At 18.8% G+C, this 20,895-nt stretch overlaps 3 protein-coding genes across 7 annotated transcripts; 2 read left to right on the forward strand and 1 right to left on the reverse strand.

The window, feature by feature from the left end:
- The first annotated feature begins 1,043 nt into the window (after positions 1–1,043).
- Positions 1,044–4,399, forward strand: LOC107992903 (diphosphoinositol polyphosphate phosphohydrolase 1). Its single transcript, XM_017049020.3, has 3 exons — positions 1,044–2,624; positions 2,753–2,908; positions 3,039–4,399. The coding sequence occupies exons 1-3, from the start codon at positions 2,526–2,528 to the stop codon at positions 3,333–3,335; spliced, it is 552 nt and encodes a 183-aa protein (XP_016904509.1). The 5' UTR covers positions 1,044–2,525; the 3' UTR covers positions 3,336–4,399.
- Positions 4,400–5,301: 902 nt separating this feature from the next.
- On the forward strand, positions 5,302–8,562 carry LOC107992910 (glutamate-rich WD repeat-containing protein 1). Of its 4 annotated transcripts, XM_017049029.3 has the most exons (5): positions 5,336–5,442; positions 5,497–5,586; positions 5,675–6,151; positions 7,484–7,891; positions 8,034–8,562. In XM_017049029.3, exons 3-5 carry the CDS (start codon positions 5,694–5,696, stop codon positions 8,521–8,523), a joined length of 1,356 nt encoding a protein of 451 aa, XP_016904518.1. In that variant the 5' UTR covers positions 5,336–5,442; positions 5,497–5,586; positions 5,675–5,693; the 3' UTR covers positions 8,524–8,562. The 4 variants fall into 4 exon arrangements, with proteins under 4 accessions (XP_016904517.1, XP_016904518.1, XP_061928037.1 ...); XM_017049028.3 differs by lacking the exon at positions 5,497–5,586 and having other exon boundaries at positions 5,302–5,442; XM_062072053.1 differs by lacking the exon at positions 5,497–5,586 and having other exon boundaries at positions 5,404–5,442; positions 5,652–6,151.
- A 729-nt stretch (positions 8,563–9,291) lies between these two features.
- LOC107992900 (mismatch repair endonuclease PMS2) lies at positions 9,292–18,941 on the reverse strand. Of its 2 annotated transcripts, none has more exons than XM_062072052.1 (5): positions 18,603–18,941; positions 17,645–17,804; positions 10,165–11,375; positions 9,820–10,069; positions 9,292–9,721 (listed from the first exon to the last, which is right to left on the reverse strand). In XM_062072052.1, exons 1-5 carry the CDS (start codon positions 18,687–18,689, stop codon positions 9,399–9,401), a joined length of 2,031 nt encoding a protein of 676 aa, XP_061928036.1. In that variant the 5' UTR covers positions 18,690–18,941; the 3' UTR covers positions 9,292–9,398. The 2 variants fall into 2 exon arrangements, with proteins under 2 accessions (XP_061928036.1, XP_061928035.1); XM_062072051.1 differs by having other exon boundaries at positions 10,165–11,414.
- Between the last annotated feature and the right edge of the window lie 1,954 nt (positions 18,942–20,895).

A 20,895-nucleotide genomic window follows, 5' to 3' on the forward strand; every position in this document is an offset into this window, starting at 1 on the left:
CTATTTTAAATTATCATTATTATCACAGTTAGAAAAATATGAAAGGAAAAAGATGGATGGCTTAAAATATATAACATATTGATCATAATTTTTTTTGCAGATGCAATAGTATATTTGCATTTTGCAAATACTATTATTTTAAATGAAAACTTTGAATAATAAAATTATTAATTTAAAACAGTATAGATCACTTTATATATATTATATATATTATATATTATATTTATAATGTATTATAATTATAAAATTATAATAAATCACTTTTTTATAATTTCTTTTATTTTCTATTGATTTTTAAAAACTTAAATTAAAATGTAAATTATTTTTAAATCATGTATCTTTTTTAAAATTAATCTTTCAAAGATGTTATAACAAATATATTAATATTCTGAATATGTAGTGATAATTACTACATTATGTGCAGTGATGCAAAATTGATTATATTACTTGATTATATTATGTTACAAAGAAATTTATCTAAATCAATATTTCTAATATTTTTTATGAAACTTCATAAGTATATAAAAAATCATGAATTATACATAAAACAATTTTTTTAATAAAACATCTTTAAAGAAATCAATACAAAGTTTTTATTTTAGTATTATTTTTATAGTTTATATTTTTATTTTTTATTAAACTTTTTTTTTATTTAACTTCAAACTTTTTTTAATAATACAAAATAGAATAAAATTTTACAAAAAGTATTTCATTTTTAATGCTATATTTTTCTATTATAAAAAATATTCCTGCAACATCATCTGCAGCATATTAAAAATGTTAAAAGTTTGATTAATTTGATTTAATTTCATTTTTTCAAAAAGATATTTTATAATCCTTTTATGTGCATTTTATATAATCTTATATAATCTTATATAACTGTATACATATACCTATAATCTTTGTTCTAACTTAAATTTTCAGTAAAATTAGAATTATTATTTAATAATATATAATTAATAATAAATAATAAATAATATATAATAATAATTCATTTTCTTGTAATATAATGTATGATTTTTTATTTTAAACAAATTATTTTTTGTTTTTTCAAATATTTTATTAAACAATTACATAAAAAATAATCAATAAACAACAATTAATTATAAATAGACAACATGCTATAGAAAACATTATTTCCATAAATCTCCCAAAAACATTATTCTTTTAATATTATTATTTAAGAATTAATAATATATTTTATTTATTATAATTTATTTTTATTATTTTATATAAAATATGTTTTATTTACTTAAAATATATCATATTTTATTGTTTTTTCTAGCATTTTACTTTATAAAATGGGACAATTGAGCTACTAACAAATTATCTATATTCGAAAATAAAAAAATAGAATAAATCATAAGATTATTGACAAAAGAATATAAAAACATATTTTTTAAATTTTTTATTATATTTTTATCTTTATACATTAAAAGCATAACACTATATTTACATAATACGATTTAATTTTAAAAATTTTCTATTGATTAATTTTTTTTGTTATTATTGATTTTCATTTATATATACACATGTATTTATTTAATCTCTTTTATTTAAAAATAAAAATCTTATTTTTTTTTATGTTTGTTCAACTTATTTAAAAGTGATAATTTTGTTTAAAAAATGATTTAATTTATTTTTTATGTACTTAAATCAATACAAGTATTTAAAATAATAATTATTTATTTAAATTATAATTTTAAATCTCCCAAAAATTTATATATTTCTTTATATTTATATTAATTTACATTTTAAATTACTCTCTATTTATCTAAAATAAGATTTTCTATCTAGTGAAAGCGATGTTGCCAATATTAGTTTATTATTTACTTGTATTTATTTGTATTGTATAAACTATTATGTATGTAACTGAATATATCTATTAAGAAATAAATAAATCTATTCACGAATATTTTCATTCCTTAATAAATATAATTAGATACAATAGAAACAATAAAAATAATATATAATAGTTATATTTAATAATAATAAACATATTAAAATTTAATATAAATTGTTTTAATATATACACAAATCTATATAGAAATAATTTAGTAATAATATATTTTTAGGAAAAATTTCAATTGTATGTTTTATTTATATTTAATTATTTCAAAGACTTACTTCATTATAAAATATATAGTTATATTTATTATAAATTTATGTATGATTGAAGTAAAATATAGTTAAATGATCACTCTTTATTCGTATGTTGAAAACATAGACCAGATGGAGTTACTTGTCTAGTGAATACTTTAAAAGTTTTGAGGTTATAGCAATTTTCTACAAGGACAACATTATCGTGATATAGCATTGTTTAAGCAGAAAGTCGTCCTTTCACTCGGACGAAAGATAGACTATTAAATTAATTATGTGAGCAATTAAAGCTCACTAACTAATTCTATGTCGATGATATGTCGGCTTCAAACAATATTAAAATAATGCAAGCATACAGATTGGCCTATCTGGCCGTCTGACAAATATGAATTTATGGAATAATTTTGTAACTTTAATAATCGATCATGGTCAAGGAAAAACCAAATTCAATCCGTATTTACGATTCAGAAGGTTATAGACGTAGAGCTGCATGTATCTGCGTTAAAAACGATCTTGAAGATGAGGTAAGCCAGCAGATGGCACTTGATATTTTTCCCTTCGTTAATGTATATTTCTATTTTAACATCAGTTATTTTATTATTACATTTCTATGAATAGGTATAAATAAATTTTTATTTAATTTATGATATAGGTACTTTTGGTTACATCCAGTCGTAGACCTGATAGTTGGATAGTACCTGGTGGAGGTGTTGAACCGGAGGAAGAACCTGCAGTAACAGCATTGCGAGAAGTTCGAGAAGAGGCTGGTGTTTTAGGACAATTAGGCAGATGTCTTGGTATATTTGAGGTATTAATGTTTTCATATAAAATATATATATTTGTTTAATACATATAAAACATATAAAACATAATATATAAGAAAAACACTAATATATTTAACATAAAAGAAAAAGTTGTTAAAATAATTTTTTTTTTAGAATGTGGAACATAAACATAGAACACAAGTGTGGGTTATGAGAGTAACCGAAGAATTGCCAGAATGGGAAGATTCACGCACTATTGGTCGAAAACGAAAATGGTTCTCTATACCAGAAGCCTTGCTTCAGCTTGCTCAGCACAAGCCCGTCCAACGTTCTTATATACACAGCCTCCACAATACTAATCCTCGACATAATCCTAATATTTCACCATCTCACCATTCACATACCACTGTAACATCTATTCAATTAATGAATAATTCTAGTAACAATCCTCATTTAAACAAACATAGCTAATATTAAATACCATCCATTTGCGTGAACAATTGCTATTGTGTTAGATATTTGTTACTACTCCTTTTCTTTCATATAGTTATAACAATTAAAAAAGTTATATTTTATATTTAAAATGTACATTCTCTTTTTCTTATTTTTCTTTCCATTCTTTAATCTTTATTTATAGTAAAATCTCGGTGGACTTTGTTACTATAACTACTAGTGCTACTATTATATAATTATTGCTATTATTACTATTACTATTACTATTATCATTAATATTGCTATTCTACTATTAATATTATTATTATACTACAGATATTATTATTATTATTTTTATTAATATTAATATTAATATTATTGTTGTTGTTGTTATTCTTATTCTTATTATTATTATCATTATTATCATCATCATCATCATCATCATCATCATCATCATCATCATCATCATCACCACCACCACCACCACCACCACCACCAGCACCACCATTGTTATTGTTATTATTATTATTATTGTTATTGTTATCATTATTATTGTTGTTGTTATATAGTTGTTGTTATTATTATTATCATAATTATTATTAATTTTTATTATATTATTGTTATTGTTGTTGTTGTTGTTGTTATTATTATTATTATTATTATTATTAATTTTTATTCTTATATTATTGTTATTATTTTATTATTATTATCATCATCATTATCATTGTCATTATCATTATCATTATTATTATCATTATCATTATCATTATCATCATTATTAATTGCAATCATTATTTTCTTTCTTATCATTAATGTTATATTTATTCATATAAATTAATTAAAAACTGGTCCATAAGAAGCAGTTTTTTCAACTTAGTTCTTACTTTTATTATAATTTCAGGGAAATATTTCATACATAAATAAGTACATAATTTTCATACGTAAAGTGGATGGTGTTTTATGTAAAAAAACAAGTTCCGTAATTAAAATATTTCTCTCATATTGTTTAAATATATTCAAAGAATGTTATAAAATCTCATAATGAAACACATATCTGTACTTCAAGAATTTGTTTTGAAAAAAAAAATTTATTGATATGATTATGCTTTGAATTTGTTCATGTAACAATTACAACATTTTACATATTATGATTAATAGTTTATAGACTGAATCTTTTCAAAAATTATAGTAAGGATTGTTTAGAATTATAAAAAAAGTAAAATTTTTCTCTATATAGAGTAGTCCAAATGAACTATTTCAAGTTGTTTTCTCAAAAATTAATGAAGATATTAACTTCATTTTTTTCTTGAATTAAATAGCAATTCTTTAGTGCACAAATTTGTCAGGTAATTTTTAAAGAAAAAAAAGAAAATCTTTAAACTTTTTAAGTGAAAGATTATGTATTTTTGTTTCCTAATATGAGATAGATAGATAACTAGATAAATAATCAACTAATTAATGTTTAATAAAACTATCTTTTTATTTTATACATAATTATAGAATTATGGAAAAAAATTTTTTTTTCTTTATTAAAGTGAAAAAAAAGCAAAAAAAAAAAAAAAAAATATTAAGAGTTATTTTATCATATTCTTATATATATTATTTAATTTGATAAAAAAATTTATCAAATAGAATCATCTAAAGAACAAAAAAACTATCATTTATAAATACTTATCATTTAAAAAATTTATCTATGGAATATTCTCTTTTTTCCTTAATATTTATCTTAGAAAAATTTGTTACAAAAGATTAATTTTGTATTCTGTCTTCTGAGAAAACAGCTTGTAGCATTTTATTTTATACTACTTTGTATATGTCAATAAAAGAACATTAGTACGAAAACTATTTAATGTAAAATGAAATATAAATATGTGATTATATCATGAATTTTTTAAATTTCATTTTTTATAATTATATTTAAATTTTTTATAACTTTTCAAATGTCATTACTTAAATGTTATTATAATTTTACTGTTATTAATGTCATTAATTTTTATTGTTCCATATTGATTCGCACAAAAAGTTGCCAATAAAATGCAATGAAAGAGTATTCCAAAAATTTGAGCGAAGTAGTCAGTTTCATATATATATATATAAACCTTGCGTTTTCGGACATTGTCATCACGTGCATTGGTATTACGAAGAGGTAAATTTCTAAAAATCTATTAATAAATTTCATACAACATCTCATTTTTTTTAGATAATATATTACATTAAAAATTATAAATGCTAATATGAGAAAATGTTTATTATATTTTTATATGTTGCTATATTATTTCCCATATAAAAGGTTAGGTTAATTTTTTTTTATAAATGTTTAATTATTCAAATATTTTTTTTACTATTCTTTTTAAGATATTATTTTTTTTTGTATAAAGAAATTTGTAAAAAAAAAAAATGGAATGTGAATCAATGCAAGAGATTGATGAGAATATAGAAGAAAATAGCAATGATAGTGACAAAGATTCTGCAGGAAATGATGAAGTACAAAAGAAGAAAATATATCTTCCTGGAAAACCTTTAAAAAAAGAAGAAGAACTTGTGGTGGATAAAACAGCATATCGAATGTTACATCATGCACAATCTGGTGCTCCTTGTCTTAGTTTTGATATAATTTTAGATAATTTAGGTAATAACAGAGAAAATTATCCATTAAGCATGTATCTTGTGGCTGGAACTCAAGCTGCTAAAACACATATTAATAATCTTCTTGTTATGAAAATGGAAAATCTGTATGATATAAAGGACGATTCTGATGATGAATCAGATGATGATGAATTAAATGATGAAGATCAAATTAAACCAAAAATGTCTATTGCACCAATAAAGCATCAAGGTTGTGTCAATAGAATTAGGTAAATATATATTTTTATTACTTTTTTATATTTTTTAATTATAATTTTTTTAGGAAATAAAATATATTATAAAATAGAATATAAAATATTATTAACTAATATATGTGTTATTAGAAAAAATTAGGAAAACACTAATTAACAATTAAGAAAAATATAGAAAATTTAATGATTAAATAAAATATTATGATATATAAATTATATATATAAATATATAATATATAAAAAATAAATTGATTGAAAGAAAGAAAACATGCTAAAAGATAAATTAATAAGATATAATAAGTAAAATAAAAAAAATAAAAGGAATAAAAAAAATATGAAAATAAAAAGAAGATAAATAATATAGTAATCAAATAATTTGTAAATTTTTGTATAGAAAAGTGCATTAGATGAAAATAATAAATGGCTGATTGATATAAGGAAATTAAAAAAAAAAAATAATAGATAAGAAAAAGTTGACATTAAGTTGAATAAAAAATTATAGATAAGATAAAGTAATAAGTAAGTAAAAAATTATAGATAAGTAGATAAAGTAATAAGAAGATATAGAATAAACAATGGCAAAGCATTGGATTAAATCTAAAGAAAAAATAAATCCTATGAAATTATTCTTAATAAGATTAAATTAAATGTGAATATTGAATTATAACTGAATCAAAAAAAACATGACAAGAAAAAAACAAAAATATGATTATAAATTATCTATTAAAAATTTAAATTTAGTATGAAGTAAAACAATGTCTTCTCATTCTATTTCTGTTTTGCTTCATTAATAAATTGGTTATAATTTAACAAATAAATCTTAATGATTTTTATATATCAACTTTTATGTCTATTTTAGTCTAAAATCGAACCTATATATCTTAAGAATATATTAACATCATTATAAAAATAATTGTAAGATTATAAAAGATTATATTTATAAATTGAATAGAATAAAAATAAACATTTAAATAAGAATAAAAGTATTTTTATCTAGATATTTTTTTGCTAATACAATGAAAATGGAAAAAAATAAGTGGTCACATGCTTAAAGAATAAATGAAAAAATTAATTATAATATATAATTATAATATAATAAAAAAATAATTATACGAGTAGAAAAAACTGAATAAGTTATTATTCAATATTCAAAAAAACTTATATCATATAAAATTTGAAAGCAAAAAAGAAAAACATATATTAAAAGACTACAGAAATATTTTTAATTTTTTTAATTTTTATTTTTTTAAGTTTATAACTTTAAACTGTTATTATTATATATATTATTTAAAAACTTTATTGTATGAATGATAAATAAATTATTAATTAAAATATATTTTGTTTCAATAGATATACAAGAATTGGCAAAACAACTTTAGCAGCAAGTTGGAGCGAATTAGGTCGTGTACATATTTGGAATTTAGATAAACAATTAAATGCACTTGATAATGATGAATTACTTCGTACATATCGTAAAAAATATGAAAAAAATGATGAAAACATCAAACCATTATTTAGTTTTAAAGGACATCTTTCAGAAGGATATGGACTTGATTGGTGTTCAACAGAAATAGGCATGTTAGCTTCTGGTGATTGTAAGGGTAATATCCATATATGGAACATTAATGATAATGATAATTCTGCAACATGGCATGTGGATCAAAGACCTTATAATTCACATGCACCATATAGTGTTGAAGATATTCAATGGTCACCAAATGAAAGACATGTACTTGCTTCATGTTCTGTTGATAAAAGGTATGATTTTAATTAAATTTATAAAAGTTTTTATAAATTTTTATTGAATTTGTACTAAATTAATATATATTTTATTGCTTTTAATATTATATGTTCTTAATATATTTTTATATAATTTTTATATAAATTTTATATATAACAGTATTAAAATTTGGGATACAAGAGCAAGTCCACAATCTGCCTGTATGTTAACAGCATTTGGTACACATACTGCTGATATTAATGTTATTTCATGGAATCATAAAGAAACTCAATTTCTTATATCTGGTGGTGATGATGGTTTGATTTGTGTATGGGATTTACGTCAATTTGGTTCTAATGGTTCAAGTCCATTAGCTATATTTAAACAACATATTGCACCTGTTACAACACTAGAATGGCATCCTCAAGAAGCCACTGTATTTGCTTCTGGTGGAGCTGATGATCAAATTGCTCAATGGGATTTATCAGTAGAAGCTGATGAATTAGAAGAGATAGAACATAATGAATTAAAGAAATTGCCACCACAGTTGTTATTTATACATCAAGGTCAGACTGATATAAAAGAATTACATTGGCATCCTCAATGTTCTGGTACTATAATATCAACAGCTCATTCAGGATTTAACGTATTTCGTACAATTAGTGTATAATAAATCTATTTTTTTAAGAATATAATATTTATAAAATAATTTCTATAATTATTTTTTATATTGACTTCATAATTAAGTAAGAAAATATTTTTAAGAATGCATTTTTTCATGTTTTACTTTATTACTTGGTTCTTCAGAATTAAATAAAAAGCTTGAAAAATTATATAATTCTGGATTATTAAAACATTAAAAATATTAAAATAAATATAAAATTGATTAAAAATATTGATTAAAATTTATTTATTAAGCTATAAATAATTTAATTTTCCATTAAATAAAACGGGATGAGAATAGTCATAAATATAAAATTTATTTTATTGCTATTTTATTTCTAATACAAAATTAAATTATAATTTGAAAAATAATTTAATAATAATTTTCTATTATTAAAATATTATTTTTCATACATTAATTATTAATTCGTTTTAATTTTATTTCAATTTGTAGAATTCTTTAAATTTTTTATTTTTTATTATATTGATAATTTTATTTTAATATCTTTTATCATTAAAAAATTTTTGAATTTTGATTAAATAAATTTTTATTTTATTAATTTAAATAATTTTTTATTTGTTAATCATAGATATATTTTTTTACTTTTGAATTAACTAGTTATTTGTTTAATATCTGATCTTGGAGCAAATTAAATGAGGACATTGCTTGAATACTATGAATGGAGAAATGAATTCATATGATAATATAAAAGTTCTTAGAGTAATATATGAGATAATCATAATATAAAATATAAAACAAAACTAAAATAATCAATTTTCTTATTCATTTTATAAAATTTTCTATTTTTGTCAAATATATATAATAATACTAATAAAAATGAAAATATTAATATAATACATAAAATACAAATATATGATTTATTAGTATATAAGATTTAATGATAATAAATGTCTTATTGTTGGTCTACCATGAGGACAACTCCAAGGATTTTTCATTTGTGCCATTTGAGCAATTAATTTTTGCATATCACTATTATTGAGAGCTTTACCAATCATAACTGCTCCACGACAAGCTCTTGATGCTAGCATTTGTCTTACTCGACTTGGACGAAATATACTTTTTTCTTTATTTTCTACACCAGCTTCTCTAATAAGAAAAATCAATTCTTCAATATCTTCTTGTCCAAATTGCCAATAACCACTAACTGGTATTCCTGTGAGTTGAACACGATGACCAGATTCAGCTAAAGTATAAAATATTTGAAATTATTATTTATTTTTATTATATATTATTATATATTTTGTATATGAGTGAACAGTCTAAATTTATTATATTATTTACCTTTAGAATTTATTTTAAAAAAAAAACCATTATCTTCAAATGTTTTTTGATGTTCAATTAATATTGTTTCATTAACTGCAGAAATATTTAAAAATTTAGGAATAATTAATTTTTGAGTTTTTAATTGAGTTTCATTACTGAGTTTTTCAAAACGATATTTTTCATCACTAGCATGTTGATCAATAATAAAAAGATCTTCTTTTAAACGTGTTATTATAAAACCAAGATTAAATTGACCTATAATCTCCATCTATAATATATTCTTGTTTTAGTCTTAAAAATTTTTACAAAATAATAAAAAATAAATTAAAATTTATATAATTTAATAAAATATAAACCTATAACCTTGAAAAAAGAATCTTTTGTTAATTGTGTTTTCAATTCATTCTCAGCCTTTGAATTTTCATTTGCTTCCATTTTTGCCTTAAATTTGATTGTTGTATTTGAAGTCGCATATTTCGGCAAAATATTTTGTTTTTCTTGAAGTTTTTGTTTTATTGTTAAAATACTTATTGACATTTCTATGCTATTTAATATTTTTATCTCATATGATATATTATTTTGTGAATTATCATATTGAATAATTTTATTTTCATTATCATACTGTATATTTTGTTTTATTATATATTTTGTATCTGATATTTTATTTAATTTATGCAATCTTTTTATTGATCGATCTTCATTTGTAGGTGAAATTGTTCTTTTTACTCCAAAATTTAATTTAGATAAAGGATTTATAGTCATATTTCCTTGTAATTTATCCCACTTAGATGTTAAACTATATTTTAAAGTTGCTAATATTAAATTTTGTTGTGTGCAAAAAATAATTCTTTTATTTGGAGTAACATTAATATCAGTTGAATATTTATTTAATTTTAAATTCAGAAAAATGAACGGATATTGTTTACTATTATATTTGTGATAAATTTGATTTATTAATTTACTAATTTTTATTAAATCACATGGTCGACCGTTTATATAAAAAAATTGTCTATCAGAAGTAAAACGTCCAACATCATGCTCACAACTACTAATATAGCAATCCCATTCAAAATCTACAATTATATTATTTGGTAAATTGTATTCTTGTAATGTCAATTCATCAGGCGGTAATAATTCAATTTTAATAAGTCCATTTGAAGATTTTTTGCCAAATATTATATTAATATTATTTAAAATGCTACTAGAATTAACAGTACTAACTACAAGATTAGAAGCTTTGCCTGAGATAGAATTAGTACACGTTATTTTTGTTTCAGTAGAAATCAAGCAATAACTGTATAATATTTGAATAGCACGAATATATTCCTTTTTAAGATTTCTTTGAAATTCTTTTACTCTTACAGGAAGACACTTAAATATATTTTTTACATGTACAGTTGTTCCTACTTCTCTTGCACATGGTTCTTTTTTTTCTAGCAAACCATTATAATCAAATTGTAGTTTAAAACCATGTTCATTTGTAGAATGTCTTGTAATGATACTTAATTCAGCTAAGGAACAAAGTGAACTAAGAGCTTCTCCTCGAAATCCAAAAGTATTCACTTCTGTTAAATCTGAAAATTCTCGAAGTTTAGAAGTATGATGTTTTAATCCTGTAAAATAAAATATATATATTATAAAATTATAATATATATATATACATACATATATATACTAATAATATATTAGTGTATAATATACTAATATAATATGATATACTATAGTAATATGATATAATATATTAATATAATATGACATTATTACAAAATGTAATAGTATTTATAATTTTTAAATCATTTCAAATCTATTAGAAAAAGATAATATACAAAGTTAATTAATCTCTTAATCTCTTTTTAGTATAAATTGCGATAATTAAAACTCTCAAAATAATATTAAAAATACAAATGTTTTTTCTATTATTTTTTAATAAAATTATAATGTTATTATTAATAAAATTGATATTTATTCTTTTAATATTTTAAATAAAGATTAAATTAATCTAATAATAATTTAGATTTTGTTTAATGTATTGTAATAAGAATTTTCAAATCTATGATGTATTATATGTGATGTATGTTTTGTTTAATAATAACGTTTTAGATTGCTCTGAATTAATGAAGAAAAAAAAAATATTTTATGATCGCAAGTGATGAGTTATATATTTATCATATATTTATTATTTTTTCATTTCATTATATTTTTAAAATATTTGAAATTTTTTTGTTTTTTAAGAATTATATTTAAAAATACGTTATTATCTTATATTAAAAAGATAAGATAGAATATCTTTAATGCAAAATATAAAATTGAATACATAATTATAAAAATCTATTTTTCTACTTTCTTTATTTTGTTTCATTCAATTATACAATTTATTATTATTATAATTTTATATAATTTGATTTGTATATACATATATTTGTGAGAAAATTGGATTACAATTGAATTAAAAATGTTAGTTTTTTTAAATTTATAATAACAACTAATAATAATCAATTTTTTTTCTAAATAATTTATAATTTTTCTAAATGAATAAAAGGTTTTTATAATAAAATAAGAAAAAATTCAAATATAATAATAATAATTTTAAATTAATTTTAAAAATAAGAATGAAAATGGAATATTTTACAAAATATATTTTCAAAATAATCATAAACTATCATTATTTTTCAACTGAGAAGTATCTTGATATTCATATAGAATATGAGATAATGATCCACAAATTGAGAATCATTGAATTAGATAATATATAAAAAAAATTTCTTCTCTTTTGCTGTTTAAATTTCAAAAAATTAAAAAAAAAAAAAACAATCATTTTCCCAAAAAAAGAATAGAGTTATCGTAAAGTTATCTTCTCTCTGATTTCGGTAATTTTTAAATATAAAATACAAAATTCTTTTTATACTTATATACATATAGTTAGCGATCAATCAGTCAGATATATTTGAAAGAAAAGATTATTATTATTTATAAAAATTTATCAATATTTATAATAGTATATGCATACGAAAATATTTTTTGTTAATAATGACATTTTTTTCCTTTTATTTTTCTGTTATAAATATCAAATTTTTGTTTTTAATATAATGTAATATAAATAATTTATTATTAACCCTTTTCTTTTTTTTCAAAAGACGATAATTTTAAAAATGCTCTGTTACGAAATTCTAATAAACTCAAATCTAATATTTAGTTAGTATATGTATAATTTAGTCGCATCAAGGAATTGCATAGATAAATTTATAAACAATAAACATATAAACAATAAAATAAATCCATCCTATTTGATCTTGTTTTCGAATCTTGTTTTATAGTATTTATAAATATAATAATAATAATATAAATATATTATATTTATATTTATAAATATTATATTGTATTTATAAATATAATAATAACGAAAATTATAAATAAATAAATAAAATTTATTTATAATAAATTATTTATAATAATTTGAAAAAGTTATTTCAGAAAACATTTCAATCTCTGTAGAAAATAAACATACCATAAAAGTACTTTATCGTAAAGCTGAAAACATATATATATATATATATATATATATAACAGCAAAAGATTGAATTGAAAATTATAATATTTTTAATTTCGTAAAAAATTTTTCAAAAACTAATAAATGGAACATTTTTGATTTTAGATTCACGTTTAAAATAAAAAATATTACTAGAATCATCTAATGGATATCACAAAATAAAACAAAAAATTTTCTTCGTTGGACAATGGTCAATAAAAAATTATATTTTCAAAAAGCATATACTTTGAATTAATCTAAAATTTGAAGTTGACGAAGGTATACTCTAAATCTAAAAATTTATTTTTTTCCTAGATATTAATGAAAAATTTATAACATAAAAAATATAATATATTGAATTTTGCTTATATAGTAGTTATAATTAACATTTTATTCGTCGGCAATAGAAAATAGAATAGAAGATATAATTTAATAATAATAACAATTAAAAAGTTAAAAGTTAAAAATTTTAATAAAGTGTATCAAATAGGACTGATTATATTGATTATATTGATAATTTCAATCAAGAAATATTTTAATAAACATTAATAAATATTTTATCAATTTAATATAAGAATATTCATTATTCGTAATAAATATATGCATATTTGTATTAAATATATACATATATATATTAAACACTATATATATATTTATTACAGATTATTAAAAATATTAATAATAATATTATTAATATTATTAATAAATATTAATAATATTAATAATAATAAATTTAAAATAAACTATTAAATAATATTTTTAGAATTGGTTAAAGAAGATTTTTTTTTTTTATTATGCAGTAAGATTAATAATCGTATTGTTATATAAAAATAGAAAAATAGTTTTAATTTAGGCTATAATATATTTTCTTTCTCATTCTGCAAATAATCAGCTATGCTAAAATGATCATAATGTTGCTAATATTTTATGTAAAACATCTATAGAAGTTAATCATTATTGCTATTACGTATTATTGGTGATGTTGATCCTCGATGACTATTTATAAAAACAATTGTATTAGTTATATTTGTATAAACAGAATTTTATATATTTAATCAAAAATTTTTTATTAATATTCTGAAAGTTAATAAAAATTCAAAATTAAAATTTTAGATTTAGAATTTAAAATTTTCCATTCCGTTTTTCTTTTTCTTTCCATTTTTATAATTTCATGCTAATCATGTAATATAAATCTATTTTTTTCAAAAGAATAATTCCATAAAATTTGTTGATATTAAGAATATTTTTTTAAGAAGATTTTTTTCTGATTTTTCAACAACTTAAACGTCCTAATCTATATTATCAAATAATCAATTATAACTCATAATAAATAACAGCTCATATTAATTATATAAAATATGAATATTAAGAAAATCAATGTAAAGAAAATTGTAATATCTACTCCTTTATTGACTATATTGTAGTCTTCTTTTCATCTATTGTATATCTGGATTAGTGGACATTCATAAAAAATAGTTCATTCAAATTCAAATTCAATTTTTTTTTGATTTCATTATATTTTAAAATAATAATTATCAATTATTGATATCAAGGATATCTTATTGAGAATTTTTTTATTAATATATCGATAATATTATTAAAATGATTGTTTATGAATAAAAGTGATTAGTTTTTACTTTTTCGAAATTATCAAATTAAGATATATTATACATATATATATAATTATTAAAAGCATTATTTATAATTATTTAAAATAAAAATGAATAAATTTTATTGAAGAACTATGATGGTTACTTCAATCACTTCTATTTATGCTATTAATATTTAATGATTTTGAATATTTTAAAATATTCAAAATATTTAATCTCAAATATTTAATCATTAATCCATAAATAATCATTAACAATATTTTATAACTTTAAATAAGAAAAATTTGTAGTTCCATTTATATTCAATTGTTATTGATATCTTAAGAATATATATTGAATTATTGATATTTATCATAATAATATTATTATTTTTTTCATTATTAAGATAAAAAGTTTCAGAAATCATAAATCAAATTTTAACTTTTTTTTTTAAAAATTAAAATTTTAACAATTTTTAAATTGACTAATATATTTGCAATATATTAATATTTAAATGAAAACAGCAAATACAATAAATCATATTGTCCATCTATTATTTTTATATATATATTTATATATTCTTTTAATTAAAATTAGTTAAGTGAAATTTTTCGTTATAATTTTTCGATTACAATATGTACGAGCTACAAGATGCATATTTCTTATTCATTATTCTCTCTCTAGATTGAAAGAATGAAATGTTAATATGAGACTGTTAATTTAGTCATTTTCTATATTTTGAAATTTTAATCAGTTAATTTATTCTTAATATTGAGAATAAATATTAAGAATAAAAAAAAACAGTTTACAAAAAAATTTGATTAATTTTACGTATTATTGACGATGTAAAAGAAAATTATAAATTAGCCATGAAATATATCAGAATTCAATAAACATTAATGAATGGCTATGTACACAAAAACTTGTAAAACAAATCAACAAATCAAGTATTGATATTGCAATATTCCCATTCATATATAAAAGATTGTTGCCATATCCATTGATATGAAGAAGAACAAATTGTTGCATTGGATAGTTCATCGAATAAGAATTAATTCAAGAAAAAAATTTATAAAAATCATTATTTATAAAATTCCATGTATAAATATGATGAAATTATGATGACGAAGTATGTTTAATTGAATTTTTCAACAAAAATATTAAAAATACCATTTTTATTTCTGAAAATTATTTATAAATAAAAGTACTCCACAAAATGTTTGCAAATGTAACTTGTAGCAATGGCAAAAATTTCATTAAATAATATATATATACATTATAATATGTTATTTAATCAGAGTTTTTGAATGTAATGAATTTTATAAGATCTCTTATTATTATTATTATTATTATTATATAATTAATTTTAATTTCAAACTATTATATGCAAATTTAGTGAATAAAATCGAGCATTGTGTCCATCTTTGCCAAAAAATTAAATTGCAATATTAATTGATTGTTAAATTGATTTATGTGATAATCGTGTTGTCATTTTTGTAGATATTGATTTTATTATTTCTAATAAATTCTGATATATTTTTTTTTATCTATAATTTTCTGCTATTTCATCAACACATACACACACACACACACACACACTATATATATATATAATAAATATCGTAGAAATGCATAGACATATATGATTTACTGCATATTTAATTTCTTAGCTCATTGTAAATAAAATCAAATGAAGAATTATTAAAACTTTGATATTATTTTCTAATAAAATGATTATAGATATTTAATCTATAAATACATCAAAATTTTAAATACATTTTAAATTTTAAAATCAAGATTAATTTTATATAGTCTTTTTTTTACAAATAATTTTTTTTAATGTTTAATAACAATACTATAAGACTGATAGATCTAATAAATCTAAAGCTTTTTATATTTATTTTCTTAATATGATATTTTTCATAATATACATTTTCAAATCTTTATAAATCTTAAATCAAAATTGATTTTTTATACTTTTTCCTTCTATTTTTATGTTAATCATAATTTCCCTCGTATTTAACAATATCTGTATTTTGAATAAATTAAAAAAAAATTTGGATGATAAAAATTTTTAAATTTAAAAATATTATTTCTTTGATTTAATGATTGTTTAGAATAAAAAAATAAATAAAATATTCCCAAAATATTAAAAAAATTAATAATTTAATATTATTAATATTAATAATTATTAAATATTTTTTAAATATTTTTTTAATATCAATATTTTTAATTAATTATTTCTATACAGAAAAATGAGTTATATTAATTAATGTATTAAAAAATTAAAAAATTCATTTAAAAAGATTAATTTATTCTTTTTTTCTTAAAAAAGAAAGATATTTTGAATATAATAATTCTGCTAAAAAAAATTAATCAATATTATTCATCAATTTTTCTAATAATTCTTTAAATTGATTTAAAAATCATTGTTATGCAATGCATTATATATATTTTATATTATCTATAATTTATACCTTTTCTTAAATTCTTTTTCTTTTTTTTTTTGGATGTTTTTCAATCATTTCTCAAGTTAATTAAGTTTTAAATTAAAGATTATTTTATTATTATAAATTTTTAATATTTTTAATGAAAAATATATAAATTATAATAATAGAGAGAGAGAGTGTGTATGTGTATATATATATATATATATATATATATATATATATATATTTATATTTATAATACGATATATAAATTATATAATATATATTTATAAATATACCTAATCCTTCAAAATCTTGTTCTAAGATACCACTTCCATTATCACTGACAGTAATACATGTCTTCCCATAATCTGTTAATTTAATATCAATTAATGTAGCATTACTATCTAAACTATTTTCCACAAGTTCTTTTAAAGCAGTTGCAAGATCAAGAACCACCTAAAAAAAATTTATATATACATATATACATATTTATATATATGTATATGTATTTATATATATGTATTTATATATATTTATATATAAAATAGAATGTCTTCTTATAGAAAATATAGAAACTTCAGCAACTTCAGCAATTTTTTGAAAAAATACATAAACTTTATAATTTATATTACAATATAAATAAAATTAATTATAATTCAAAAATAAAATCAGATATTATATATATATTTCGTTTAAAGAATTATATTGAAAAAAAATATTTAAACTCTTCATATCAAATGAATTAATAATTCATAATAATTTATCAAAATATATAAAATAAATAAAATATATGTATATATATTTATATATAAATAAAAATAAGCAAATAAAAGTAATAATTTTTATATTTTATAATTTTTTTATCAAAAATTGTAATTATATAAATTATATAATGATAAAATATTTATAAATTCATGGATCTTTATAATGAAATCTTCACTTAACAAACTTTTTTCAAATTAATATAATTTCAAAATTATTTATAATATTGATTTCTATTATATCTTATTATATTAATTAATAATATAATTTAAAATTAATTTTTAAAAAGATTATGAAATTAAAAAATTTCATTTATATGGAATTTGTATTTATATATTATAAAATATTTATTACTATATATGAAAAATTATTTTTTTACATTAATCTATTCCTTTTTAATTTATAAATTTTTTAATATTCTAATACATATAAATATTTTAAGAAAAAAATAATATTAATATTTAAAAATTAAATATTTATAGGTTATCTTACCTGGCCAGAACAAATTTGATGAATTGTTTGTTTACTTATTACATTAATTTTTTTTGATTTTTCTGATGTTGAAATTGGTTCTGTCATTATTTAATAAATAATTATTTTAAAACAGAAAAATCAATTAATCAATTGCTTACATATATTACAGAAACATATATAATCGTTATAAGAATTATAGCAAAAACTAAATATATAATTATATTGAAATATTTTGATATAAAAGCTTTCTTTTAATATAAAAATATATTACATAGAATTAGTCTTCAAACTATGTTATGCTCATGATTTTAAATTTGATTGATTGTCATGAAACAAATTATAAGTATATTAATTATTATGGCGCGATATTTGATATTTAATTCAATAAATATCTTAAAAATCAAATATTTTTAAGTAAAAAAACAAGATTGAATAAATTTATCTCAAGTTTTTAATTCATTTTATTGATCTAATAATAAAAATATAGAAAAAATATATAATAAAATAAATAAATGTATAATATAATAATAAATATAATAAAAAATTATAATAAAAATATTTATTATAATATAGAATTTGAGGGAATAATAATTTATAGTATAAATTTACATTTTGTCTATTTATGTGAATTGTGTTTATCATCTGAAAAATTCAATATTTTTAATTAATAATTTTATTGTAACAAAATATCGTAGTTTACTTTTTTTATGAATTTTTAGTTCAAATGATCTCCTCATTAGTAATTTGCGCATCAATTTATAAACATCAAACATTAAAAAATCAAACAATACAGTAATTTTTCTATTAAAGAATTTATATTAATATTTTCTTATAATAATAGGCATTGCAAAATTATGTACATATTTAAATTCTGTCAATTTATAAAAATTAAGTCTGAAAACTTATTTCGAATTAATTATTTCTAATAAATTATTTTCGAAATTTTTTGAATTGCAATACTTTCTGACGAAATCATATAATATAGTTAATATATGTATATAGTAAATTATTGCTACATTGTATTATAATTACTAAATAATCATATATTTTATATTTTATTTTTTTGTCATAATATTATAATAAATCTTTGAAAGATTTCTAATAAATCTATGTTTATATAATATTTTTTTCTTATTTAAATTTATAAAATATATTAACAATATTTGGCTGTTAAAATTTAGGAATAACAAAAATATAAAAATGTATAAAATTGCAAAACAAATAAAACATAATTAAATTTTCAAAACTCTATAAATGTTATGAAGTACAAATCATGTTATTATATAAAATATATTTTAATTAGAGTTAAAATTGTTTATGGAATGAAAAAATAAAATAATATAATTATATTTTTAAATTGTAATCAAATTTAATTTATATATGTATAATGCTTATAATATTTTCAATAATTATTATAAACAACAAAATTTATTAATAAATTTAAACCGTCACAGTTGTTATACTTCTTCTCCAGATGTCCCTTTTTTCCCTTAGATGCAATTAAATATATTACAACTATTTATTTAAAAAAACATTTCAGAAGGCCAACAAAAATTAAACAACAAAACTGGAGATGCATTTGTTTATTATTAACTTTATGCAATATCGTTTCAATTTTTCAATTACATTATTATATATAATAAAAATAAAAATAAAATAAAATAATCGCAATAATTGCAATAATCGCAATAATTATAATTGTAGTAATAATGATAGTAATGGTAGTAGTAAGGTAGTAGTAGCAATAATAGCAATAGCAATAGTAATGATAATAATAATAATAGTAGCAGTAGTAGTAGTAGTAGTAGTAGTAGTAGTAGTAGTAGTAGTAGTAGTAGTAGTAGTAGTAGTAGTAGTAGTAGTAGTAGTGGTGGTGGTGGTAGTAGCAGTGCAGTAGTGGTAGTGGTGGTGGTAGTGCAGCAGTGCAGTAGCAGCAGCAGCAGTGGTGCAGTAGTAGTAGTAGTAGTAGTAGTAGTAGTAGTAGTAGTAGTAGGAGGAGCAGCAGCAGCAGCAGCAGCAGCAGCAGCGGCAGCGGCAGCGGTAGCAGCAGCGGCAGCGGCAGCAGCAGCAGCAGCAGCAGAAGAGCTAATAGTAATAGTAGTAGTAATAGTAGAAGCAGCAGCAGCAGCAGCAGCAATAATAGTGATAGTATAGTAATAGCAGTAGTAGGAATAGTAAAAATAGTAGTAGTTGTAAAATAGTATTATTGGTACTTTAATAATAGAAAAGTAAAAGTAATAGAAAGAGTGATGGTAATAATAATAATAATAATAATAATAATAATAATAATAATAATAATAATAATAATAAT

This window comes from Apis cerana, linkage group LG2, assembly GCF_029169275.1.
Source record: "Apis cerana isolate GH-2021 linkage group LG2, AcerK_1.0, whole genome shotgun sequence".
In the NCBI taxonomy this organism is placed as follows: Eukaryota; Metazoa; Arthropoda; class Insecta; order Hymenoptera; family Apidae; genus Apis; species Apis cerana.

Bases quoted from the DNA above. Each gene is read 5' to 3' on its own strand.
- LOC107992903 (XM_017049020.3), top strand. From the start codon at position 2,526: ATGGTCAAGGAAAAACCAAATTCAATCCGTATTTACGATTCAGAAGGT. The intron at 2,625-2,752 runs GTAAGCCAGCAG...TTTATGATATAG, and splicing joins AAAACGATCTTGAAGATGAG to GTACTTTTGGTTACATCCAG. The intron at 2,909-3,038 runs GTATTAATGTTT...TTTTTTTTTTAG, and splicing joins GATGTCTTGGTATATTTGAG to AATGTGGAACATAAACATAG.
- LOC107992910 (XM_017049028.3), top strand. From the start codon at position 5,694: ATGGAATGTGAATCAATGCAAGAGATTGATGAGAATATAGAAGAAAAT. The intron at 6,152-7,483 runs GTAAATATATAT...TTGTTTCAATAG, and splicing joins GGTTGTGTCAATAGAATTAG to ATATACAAGAATTGGCAAAA. The intron at 7,892-8,033 runs GTATGATTTTAA...TATATATAACAG, and splicing joins TCATGTTCTGTTGATAAAAG to TATTAAAATTTGGGATACAA.
- LOC107992900 (XM_062072051.1), bottom strand. From the start codon at position 18,689: ATGACAGAACCAATTTCAACATCAGAAAAATCAAAAAAAATTAATGTA. The intron at 17,805-18,602 runs GTAAGATAACCT...AATTTTTTTTAG, and splicing joins ATCAAATTTGTTCTGGCCAG to GTGGTTCTTGATCTTGCAAC. The intron at 9,722-9,819 runs GTAAATAATATA...TTTATACTTTAG, and splicing joins TTTTAAAATAAATTCTAAAG to CTGAATCTGGTCATCGTGTT.